The 12,238-nt window shown below is 38.6% G+C and overlaps 1 protein-coding gene across 1 annotated transcript in view; it reads right to left on the bottom strand.

The window, feature by feature from the left end:
• asic1b (acid-sensing (proton-gated) ion channel 1b) overlaps positions 1–9,611 on the bottom strand; it is a 335,432-nt gene extending 325,821 nt beyond the window's left edge. Inside the window, exon 1 of the mRNA XM_030134869.1 lies at positions 9,052–9,611. Within this exon, the coding sequence (XP_029990729.1) occupies positions 9,052–9,413 (362 nt within the window). The 5' untranslated portion in view covers positions 9,414–9,611. The remainder of the gene's footprint in view (positions 1–9,051) is intronic.
• Positions 9,612–12,238: the final 2,627 nt, after the last annotated feature.

Below are 12,238 nucleotides of genomic sequence, written 5' to 3'. Positions count from 1 at the left end.
AAGACAATTAACTTTTTCTTTCCTGGGTCTCAGGATGTCAAACTGTATTCTAAATAGCAGACTGGTTAATGCTGTCTTCTTGTTTAATACATCTTGGTGGTAGGGATGACCAGACATAGTGGGAAAACCTCCAATGGCTCTGTGTGGCAGTCATTAAGTGGACACATGAGAACATGTCTTATTCAACATGATCCAGGACTGGGCTCTCGGTCCGATCACATTTGAATTCATGTTTGGTCACATTTTAGGTTGATGTAAAAGTAGTGTGCAGCTGTTTTTTTTAGTGAGAAAGAGTTGTTTTCTGAACTGCAGTTTGTGTAAAGCTGAGGATGAACCTTTGAACGTCACAGGCAACAAAGTTTGCTCTTGTTTAGCTCTTTAGCTCTTGTCAGTCACTGTGGTCCCACTATGTGTTTGCAGCCTACTGTGGGAATCCAGCTGAATTCAGCATAAAGCTGTTCTGGGTAACTGATTTTTTTTGGTTTCTGTTGTCATACTCAAAAGATATACAGACTGCATGCTACCAATCCAACCACTTCTAACCCATGATAATCAACCATCTGACAAAATCACCCCTTTGCCAAATATCTAAATAACCTTGAGTATTTCCTTGCAATTATAAAATGGTATAATAGTACTTTTCCTTGAAATTCACATTCCTAGAAAATAACTAACATTATACACAGTAATTAAAATGTGCCTTACTGTACACAGCCTCAATATTTAAGAGGAACACATTAATATTTCAATAATTATAATCCAGCGCTGCCTATTGTTCTGAAATGGGTCATTGTGCTCTTTTAATTTCAGTGGTTTAAGTATATTTTGATGCGAACACTGTGGTACTTTAACTTAAAGGAGTTGTATGTAGGATTGTGGCCAAAACTGGTACTGCAATCACATGGGTGGTATCCCTTCCCCTTCCCCCCAGACTAGGGGTTGCCAAATCCAGCATGAGCGTCTACTACAAGGAGCTGCCATGGCAAGCAACGAGTCCTACAGCGATATTTATACTAGGCCCAGTCTCTTCACCCAGCCCATGGTCTCTTCACAGGAGAAGACATCGCAGCCCAGCCTGGAAGAAAACACTGCAGCTCGGGTGACGAGCACCACCGAGTAAGAGCCACTGAGAGCCAGGGGAGACCACAGGAGAGCCGGAGTCGGTCTTCAAATTCCTCTCCGCTTCCAGCCGTCTCCATGTTTCAAAAGCATCTCCTATACTAATCCTTGTTTTATTTCTCACTTTGTTACGACATATTTGGGAATAATAAGAGGCCTTTTAGGTTTAGTAACATCAGACATTTATGATCAGAAATGTTCCAAGTTGCAGCTTAGTGGAAACTGGCAACCTGGATGCTGAAATGCTACTGACTTGATGACTGGGAGACAGGTGATTGGTGGAGCATCAAACCAAAACACAAAATGACAACATAAACATTATTTAGGGGCTGACACTTAGCTTTTCAAATGGGAATATTTTGGCTGAACTACTACTGTCAGTGATATCAGTGTTTGAAATGAACATGATTCCTTAATGTTTGGTGACATTCAGGGCCATTTTATGATTACTTGGAACACAGTAATTCTTACATACAGCACCTTTAAGGAAAGTTTGAAATTAGCCCTGCACAATAATGGGAAAATCTGCAATGTGTGATAACATGTTTAATGTTGCATATATCAGCTAAAATTTGTTTAAAGGTCTTATTTATGTCTTTGTGCATAAGAAATCAATATGTGAATCCCCAAAGGAACTTCATGTTGGTAAATGCAAGTTATGTAAATTTACAGGATTTCAGTTCTGTTGCAACATGTTGATGGTCATATGAACTATGTTCTCAGGTCAAAAATGTCCAATTTCATCACAATTAATGCTATATTTTCATGTCACAAATGGCCAAGTTATATTTTAACCGAATTTACCTGAAAAACAAATATTCTATTGTCTTAGATTCCCCAGTTTTTCTTACAAGATGATATACTACATATCACATGTTTTATTTTTACAGGTTGCAATATGGAGTATGGTGCTGATCCATCCTGCTTATGTTACATGAATACATACATTAAGAATGTCACACGTCACTTTTTAAATCAACAGTTTTCTAATAATAAGCATTTTTATAAAAAAATAACAGTTCTATATTGTTATTTACTCTTTAGTATGATGATAAACTATACAATAAATAATTATGATACTAGTTTTTGCACAGGGATCATTTCTGGAAACGGTGACATGGCTGCCGAGCATCAGTATGATGGGATCCGTAACAACCATGTCACATCCGTCCACTGCCACATTTTGTGTTTTTGTTAAGCTGTTATTGTTTTAGTTCCAAAATACTAACATTTATGAATAAGAGAATAATTAGCAATAGTAAGTATGTAAGTTTATTACTAATAAAGTACTGGTACTGACCAGATCATCATGGGTAATGTCAAGTCCGTCCACTGTCACGTCCGTCCACCAGTTATTTATGCTCTTTCTAATGCTATTTTAAGAATTCTAATTCATTTTCTTCTATTCTGTGTTATTATTTTATATTCTATGCTATATTCTGTTCTATACTAAATTTATTAATTTCAATCCCCCCTGAAAATATAGCTTCCATGGTCATATAATATAGGTAGTCTGTGCACAAATGTATTAGCATTATTTCAACACAGTTCTATGCATTTCTTACAATTTTTTTTTTTTTACCAAAATGGCCACTCATTTGATCCCCTAAGTAAACTTTAGCCGATATATACTAAGTATGTACAGTAAGTATATGATTATTTATATGACAATAAATAGGACACTGTGTATTATGTCCTATTGTTTAATGGATATTTATGGTATCTGACTAAACTGTTTCTATCTTATAATTTAATCATGCTTTTAGATGTAAAGCACTTTGGTCTTCTTCATGTTGTTGTAAAGTGCTATATAAATAAACTTTGATTGATTGATTGAAATAAACACCTAGTCACCACCAAATGGATATTAGTAGATTTGAAGTAGATGATGCTGAGCTAGAGCTCAGACATACGGTGCTAATACATGGCCAATATATCCAGGACTAGATGAGTCTGAATGCAGTGCACGTAGCCTAAATAAAATCAGCCGTCTTATTTATTGCAATTTAGGTAGTCTTTATTTATGTGTCCATTGAACATGTTCATACAGAGAAAAAGATGAAAATACTATTTTGTATGCATGACTTCCACCTGTAGTGATTATTTTTACATTCACATATTGTTACTTGCTCTTAAGGAAAGGATCTGAGCACTTCCTCCTTACTGCTGATCACTGAAATAACAACTAGTGTAAGGTTTGCAAAAAGGTAGCTAATGTGGCCAACCAGAAATAGCAGGCCACCTTACACAGGCCATCTACTAAGAGGAAAAGGAAAGTTTTATCTTTGATCAAATCAAAGCTCGACACTGCTCAACGCTCTGATGCACAGTGGGACTACATCACTACATTGTCATGCTTTATTCTAATAAGAAGACACAGTCTGTTGTGGTATATGCTGAGCTTAATTGAATTGTATCCTGAGCTTCTGTCTTATAAGCAACACAAAGCTGCCAGGAGAGCACTTAAGACGGCATGCTCAGATCCCCGAGTCAGGAGGCTTTAGTTGAAGCGCATACAATCACAATAATATGGGCAGATTTTTAATATTGCCCTGCCACTGCTCCCTAAAGCAATCACAGCAAACTCAGTGCGCGCGGGCGGGGGAGACTAAATTGGATTATGAGCCACAAGCACTTTAATTTTCTTTGCGGGGTCTCTAACGAATGAAGGAGCATCTGTATCACTTTGCCACCTCATGAGAGAAGTGAGTAAATACAGAGAGGCTTCTGATTTTGAGAGTTAACGTTGGCTATGGTCAGATCTGTACTGGGTCTTCACACCCTCTGCCCAAAGAAAGACCAAAAGAGTGAAATATTCCTCATAGTTTCTAAAGCTCCATCAAATTAACTTTGTATTAAAACCTCAACCTATGCAGCACAACAATGAACAGACCTGGATGTTATCTCAGGTAATTATCCAATTAGTGCTAATAGAAGTCATGCAGTAAAGAAGATGAGATTGTTTGTGCAGTGTCCTTGAAAATGGATAACCGCACTGATTCCTTCCTCATTACAAAGTTTTGATAATAGCTTTTTAATAACAATGCACCTGTGGCACAGTTATTATGCCATTTCGGACAGCTCCTGCAAATGGACAAGATCAATTAAAAGAAAATGGGTATTACAGCAATAGATATAAACCAAGAAGACAATGAAAAAGAGGGAGGCGGTGGGGGAGGCAACTTGGGATTCACTCAAACAAACCTGAGGTCATCTCGCAAGCAGTTTTTCCACCACACAAATCCATATTGAGACGTGTGATCTTGCTGAGATGTAAAACATGTTCAGTGCTAGCACTTTGTGGTGTTAAGAGCATGTTTGCAAACTCAGGAAACATGTGACAGCTTAAAACCTGGATAAGCACAAGTCTCGCTCCTGTGACTTTCACGAGCTGAGCCACCACTTTTTGGCAGAGCACACCACATTACCAGCACCTATTCCAAAATGACCTTTCTTCTGTTAATTGTCATATAATTGCCTCTACGACGCAATGAAAATAAAATTGAGCAATTCAGTCTTAATGTTCCGCACTGCTAAGTGTGACTCCAACCTGCAAAAACACAATGAGAACCTGACTAATTTAGCCAGTTAAGGTGAAATTACTAGTAGTTCAGAGATGGCCTGCTGTGTTTTTCACATACTGGTACAGACAAAGCATTCACAGGTACATAACTTGTCGTCGCTTCCTACCAAAACCCACACCATGCTCAGGCGTATCACTGAAAGGTTTCCAATCCAATCAATGTTTAATTTAAAAGAAGTGTCTCAAGCGTGCCCTTAGTGTTTTTTATCTACATGTTAACCTCAAATTGTTCCCACTTACTTCGTTTTCCCTCCTTAGTCCTGTCACACAGGACTTTTAGCAGATTCAGTAGGACTGTCACAAAGTTGAATGAGGTAACAAAGTTGGCCTCGTTGTTTGAAGTTCTGAGTGACACAAACTGATCTGAGTTTTGAGCAAAGAAAGATGTGGATGTCTTCCCCCACAACCAAACCAAACATAAGGGGCAAGAAGCAGTGAGGGAGATGAGAGAGTGTTAATCAGCGAGACAACTCTGTAGCTTAACAAACAGCACTAATTACACAGGGATAAAGACGTGTTCATCACACAGCTTACGAGACACAAGTTAATTGCTTCTGCTTGTAGCCCCTTCCCTGATCTAAACTCAGCTCAAAGTCACTTATTGGCGCAAGTGTCACTGCTTTTATTTTTCTGTTCCCTGCATCTTGTTTGTTCAGTGTCTTTGCGTCTAACTTCTTAAATCTGCCTGACCCTGCACTAATAAAATGCTGGAGGAAATCTATACCATACAAGGCACTAGAACTGCAGCCCGAAGCAACGGAATCTATCGCTTTCCTGTAAGGCTATCACCTGTAATATGGATGCATATAGAGAGAGGTCACAGAGCAATGATTTCCAGTATAAAAACAGGGAATTGGATTTGTGTCATTCCAGCATGTTCTACGGAGGTATTCTCCGACTGTGTCCTAGCTGCATTTCTTTGTGGATCAATATGCTAAAAATACACTGAGTAGCGTGTTCAAATGTCACATGAATACGTCTGTGTGTAGTACATCTTTTAGCTTTGCAGAGTTGCAGACATTTAGTGTGGGCTCTGGGGTTCCACCCACAGGAAAATTGTGTCAGAGTCAAACACTTGACTTCCTGCATTCTGGTTAGTTTCTATGCCTCAATTAGTGCCATTATTTGAGTAAATGTTGCTATTTATGTAAAACACTGATTCTCAAACTTTATTAGTTCATGACAACAGTCTGAATGCATAATGGATGTTGTAAGAGCACTTGAAATTTAAAGCCAAGACATCTAGATCTCTCCTTGATGGCTTGCTGCAGTATACATCCCAACCCCCAATGATATTCAGTGAGACTTGAATCAAAAACAAAAAATCAAAGTACATATAAAATAACTCTTTTTCAAGGGTGATTTGGGACTTTTTAGGTAGATTTAATCAAATGACTCTGTGTTCTAATCATCATCTTTCTAATCAGTTTGTTTTTTAATAAGTTAGTTGATGTTACAACTGCATTGTGTGCCAGTTCCCAAATTATTATTTTTTCTCTAACCTTTCTAAAATGATTTATCACCATTATCCTTTGTATTTTGCTAATTTTCAGTGAAAATCAAGTATTTTCTTATATTTAATTTACTGATCATGTACATGTTCATAAAAGCTCAGATTAAAGTTTAGGGTTATTAGATCAAAACCAGAGAAAATTGAAGAAAAACTGACTTTTCAGCAAAGATATCAATACCTGAACATAAAACAAGTGTCTCCATCCACTGTCATTTACCAAACTCCATGGGTTTAACTGGTGAATCAATGATGTAGAAGATTATGGTGTTTCCACATTCACTACAGAGCCTCTGATCGTCCAAATGGATCATATCTGATGACCATGATGAGATGATAAACTGCATTTTACACCAATAATTTATATGTATTGATATAATTAGTGGATCAGCAGGTATTAAACAGTTTAGATCAGTAGATGATTTTGGTCGACAGTGGATGTTTTGGTATTTATGGGTTAAAGTTGGATGAGATGCACAAAAACCAATCATGAAGCAATACAGCAGCTAGACAATGGGTGAATGTTAAAGTATCTGTAGTGCACAAACTCTGGCTCTAAATTTCATCGTGCAGGTAACATGGAGACTCAACATCCAAAAGATATATTTTGTGTCATTGTGAGAGTCAAGCTCATAAAAATGCACCAGGAACTGCCCAAACATCTGCTTTCATGGACTATTAGTAAAAAGGCAGAAAACCAGGAAATTCAAAGCTATATAAGAAATGTACTTCATTAAAAAACTGCAACGTAATGTTTCTCACTTTCTCACCATCTCCTAATTACCTTGTATTTGTAATGAACTCGTAGCGAGGATGTGTCTGAAATAAACTGAACTGTTTGAGTCACCGGCCAAGTGGTTTGGTAAATGAAAAAGAATCCATCCATTAGTTATACTTTTTACTGTCCAGAAGAGTACGAAAACTGGATATTTTCTTAATATTTAATTAGTGTATTTTTGGGGAGGTCAGAATAAAAAAATCTCACATTTTTTGATGTTTTAATGGGGGCCTGCATATTTTCTGAAATGTGCACTTATTGGCTGCAGTAAGCTCTGAATTGGAGAGCATATTTTTCTGCTAAAGTTCTACAAAACAATTCTCTATATTTTATTGTTAATGTTGGTTTGAATAAGTCAGCACAGGAAGGAGAAAGGGAAACTATTGAGTCAAAATTCATAAGAGGGAATCACAGCAGAAATCAACAAGTGTAAAGGAATGAGTGCAGTGATTTCAACTTCTCCATATTTTGTCAATAGGCCTCTACTTATCTCATATTGAGATATTCTTCTATTACATGAACTGTAAACTCATGAGGTGAAAAATGGAACCAACATTTTATGAGCCGCTTAGAAAGCGTTCATCCATTATGTTATCTGAGGGATTGGTCTGTAACAGAATGTGTTTTCTCTCACTCTCTCTCTCATTTTATCACTGTATCAACATTAGAGCTGCAACAACCCATTTTACATTTCACTGATTTTTCAAACAAAAATCATGCAAGAATTAATGAGACATCTTTAGGATTTGGACTGTTGGGCTGTGAGAAAAGCTCTCTGAATGTCACTTTGAGTTCTACTCACTTTCTGTTACCTTTTATAGACTAACAATGAACTGATTAGTGAGCAAATTACTCATCATTTCAATCAAGAATGGAAAATAATTGTCGGTTGTTGGTCTAATCAGCTTATGTCAAAGCAGTAATGTTAGAAGGACATATGCTTTTGCACAGAATAGCTTGTGTGTAGTGTGGATTTCAACTGACATGATCTGTAATGTCACTATACTATTAAATAACCTCGCTGATTCAATGCTAATGCTGAGCCTTTTCCCCACTTTCAAGGAAAAAAAAAATCTTTTCCTCCAAACCTATTTTTTTCTCTCAGTTTCCTCAGGGCGATGTCAGTCTATATTCACTGGAAACCTTAAAAGGGTTTGCGTGCTTTGTCCATGTTGTCTGCACATCTCCCAGTGGTTAAACAGTAGCAACCAATGAGGCAGGTGTTAAAACACTGCTTTTCACTCCTCTGTGACATTTAAGACAATTCTGGAATCAAAATAGAAGCAAGTCTGGATGCTGTTTTTCACTAGATGATTCTACATCTATGTTTACGTCCACCTGCACCATATGACTGAAAATATAATGACTTAAAGTATTAAACTGTTTACATTTACAGATTTTTATGGATGAAAATAGTAAGTTTTGTGACTTTATTTCCATAATGTGATGATAAAATACAGCGGCACTTACTCATATTCTAAATCGTCGGCTTCCTGTTAAAACCTCCTATGTGACTTTTGGCAAATTTTACAGGAGAAACAAAAAGCTGTTTATTAAACAGGAAACTGTGAAATATGACAAAAAAATATCTGTTCCTTTAATGTTGGTGCTTATGATGGAATGTAAACAACTTTCACAGGAGACTGAAATTTCAAGTTATAATAGGGGAGATAGCAGGTTTTTATTCCCAACCAAAAATGTCACTTAACAGGTTTTATTAGGAAGCTGACGAAATGTAAACCTTATGTTTACATCTTATGTTATATTATAGAGTGGTCACTATCAGATTGTAGTCCACAGATGGGATTCCCTGAGGCAGAACCCTTACCACCCAAGCAAACTGCCTCTGTATAGAAGTCTGCATGCAAGACCTACTTGATATCTGCATGGTAAGACAAACACACTGTAACAAGTAACTGTTGAATGTAGGATATCAGGACATGAGATGGGAAATAAAGCAGAAATTTCTACTTTGTGCACTTTGTGGTTCACAGTTAAACCCACTGTGATCAACCTTAACACGTGAAAATAGAGGGTACAGGTAACACATTGCATACACACCTGCCATTGAGCAAGGCAAGGAGCTCCCCAGCGTGGTACAGGTCGTTGCGTGTCACCCGGCTGAAGCGGAAGGAGTTGAGATTGCAGAAGGTGACCGAGGGGAACACCATCATCGGAGCCGCCACCTCATCCAGTTTGGTGACATGTGGGTACTGAAAGTAGAACTGCACCCGGTCCACGCACACCATCACCAGTACGCCCACGGAGCTCAAGAAAAACAAAATCCACAAGGTGCGCTTGATACACATCCGCTCATACGTGAACATGTGGGAGATGCCGTGCAGCGTGGATCTGCTGGCGAAAACTTCAATAGGAGCCGGACGTTTGTACTCCATGTCCTCCGAGTCTGCTTTGATATCCATTATTTCCCCGAGATGAGTTCAGATGAGCGGGTAGGCAAGAGAGGGGCTGCAAACTGAGCAAAACTGGCTTTATGTGAAGTGTATATACCTCAATAATGAGAAGAAGGATAGTGTCCAAGTTCACGCCCTTCTACGCATGTATTTCTCATGCAGTCTGTAGAAGATGTTGCGTCACTGACAGCTGGCAAAAAAAAAAAAAAAAAAAAAAAAAAAAGCACAATCACATTCAGAGCATTTTAGCCCCGAAATGCATTGAGTTTAGTGGAGGAAAAAAAATCTCAGAGGAAAGTATATATGGGAAAAGCATGCGTTGTACCTCAGCTGGGGTCACAGTTCCATAATAAATAGCCCGGTGTGGCGCGCGCATGGATAGATGCCAACGCCGTCCTTTCTCCACGCACACTTCTGTAATATTACCGAGTTGGGATGAGGATGCTTCCACGTTCACAAACACAAAAAACAAAAGAAGCTGTCAGATAAGCAAAACCACGGTTAAAACACCTCGCACTGAAATCCGGTTTTATACAATCAGAGCGGTCTCGTGCTTCTGTGGATGAATCAGACTGACTACATAGCTCTCCGCGCGCTTCATATGTAATCCCAACATGTGCAGAATATCAAACAGCCACCGACTCTGTTTTTTTGTTTTTTTTTTTGGGTGTCTGTTAGCGTTTTAAAAGCAGTGTGAGAGTCCAGGCTTTTCCAGCTGCATCACACACAGGAGCTGGCTCTGTCATCGCCGCCTCGGTGCGCCTCTGCCTGCCGTCTCGCATCCATTCCCTCCTCCGTTCTGCCTCCACAACAACAATGCGGGCTAATTACTCCGCTTTTTCTTTGGATTCTGACTTATCCCTTAAACAAGAGTGTTTAAATCAACCCGGGAGAAGGAAGGACGTTCACTCTTCTGTAATCTCTGCTTTAGAAATACAAGGGGAAAAACCTCAGTGGCGGTCGCGGTTTGTCCGGATCAATTAAATTCGCCCCAAACAGGGAAGAGCACGGATAGGTCGGCATGTGTTTTACACCGGGTGACGGAGTCCAACGTAGTCACACTTCAGCACGGGTAGTAGTTTAAACCACAAGTGACTTGGTTTAGCCTATTTCGTACAAACTATATTCATAACGTTCTTGAGTCAAGTCAAAAATAATGAATAATCTGTGCATTAATTAGCCTACCTGTTTGTTTTACCTTGAGCTAGCTTAATGTCATGCAAACTAGGTAGTATCAAGATTTACTTTTTAATTAAGAAAGTTGTTGTGGTCATTTCAAAGACAAAGTGGTATCTCAGCAGGTATAGATATTAATAAGTAGATATTTTACCTGGCTATTGAAGATAATATTTTCATTTAACGCCACTGAACAAGTTAATATCATAGTTGTTTTTAGCTAATATGGTGGCCCACAGGGGCCAAAAACAAGTCAACAAACCCCGCCCCTCGCACGTAATTCGCCCATTACATGTAAATGGAAAGATTTTAAATAATCATGAAAAAAAAAAAATTGAACTTTGACCTACTTTTCCCATTCCCTCTTCCGTTCTGCCTCCACAACAACAATGCGGGCTAATTACTCCGCTTTTTCTTTGGATTCTGACTTATCCCTTAAACAAGAGTGTTCAAATCAACCCGGGAGAAGGAAGGACGTTCACTCTTCTGTAATCTCTGCTTTAGAAATACAAGGGAAAACACCTCAGTGGCGGTCGCGGTTTGTCCGGATCAATTAAATTCGCCCCAAACAGGGAAGAGCACGGATAGGTCGGCATGTGTTTTACACCGGGTGACGGAGTCCAACGTAGTCACACTTCAGCACGGGTAGTAGTTTAAACCACAAGTGACTTGGTTTAGCCTATTTCGTACAAACTATATTCATAACGTTCTTGAGTCAAGTCAAAAATAATGAATAATCTGTGCATTAATTAGCCTACCTGTTTGTTTTACCTTGAGCTAGCTTAATGTCATGCAAACTAGGTAGTATCAAGATTTACTTTTTAATTAAGAAAGTTGTTGTGGTCATTTCAAAGACAAAGTGGTATCTCAGCAGGTATAGATATTAATAAGTAGATATTTTACCTGGCTATTGAAGATAATATTTTCATTTAACGCCACTGAACAAGTTAATATCATAGTTGTTTTTAGCTAATATGGTGGCCCACAGGGGCCAAAAAGAAGTCAACAAACCCCGCCCCTCGCACGTAATTCGCCCATTACATGTAAATGGGAAGATTTTAAATAATCATAAAAAAAAAAAAAATTGAACTTTGACCTACTTTTCCCATTCCCTCTTCCGTTCTGCCTCCACAACAACAATGCGGGCTAATTACTCCGCTTATTCTTTGGATTCTGACTTATCCCTTAAACAAGAGTGTTCAAATCAACCCGGGAGAAGGAAGGACGTTCACTCTTCTGTAATCTCTGCTTTAGAAATACAAGGGAAATCACCTCAGTGGCGGTCGCGGTTTGTCCGGATCAATTAAATTCGCCCCAAACGGGGAAGAGCACGGATAGGTCGGCATGTGTTTTACACCGGGTGACGGAGTCCAACGTAGTCACACTTCAGCACGGGTAGTAGTTTACCCCAGAAGTGACTTGGTTTAGCCTATTTGGTACAAAATACATTCATAACGTTCTTGAGTCAAGTCAAAAATAATGAATAATCTGTGCATTAATTAGCCTACCTGTTTGTCTTACCTTGAGCTATCTTAATGTCATGCAAACTAGGTAGTATCAAGATTTACTTTTTAATTAAGAAAGTTGCTGTGGTCATTTCAAAGACAAAGTGGTATCTCAGCAGGTATCGATATTAATAAGTAGATATTTTACCTGGC

Source organism: Sphaeramia orbicularis, chromosome 5, assembly GCF_902148855.1.
Source record: "Sphaeramia orbicularis chromosome 5, fSphaOr1.1, whole genome shotgun sequence".
In the NCBI taxonomy this organism is placed as follows: Eukaryota; Metazoa; Chordata; class Actinopteri; order Kurtiformes; family Apogonidae; genus Sphaeramia; species Sphaeramia orbicularis.
Note: the sequence above shows the minus strand (reverse complement) of the source record. Positions and strands in the feature narration are given on the sequence as shown.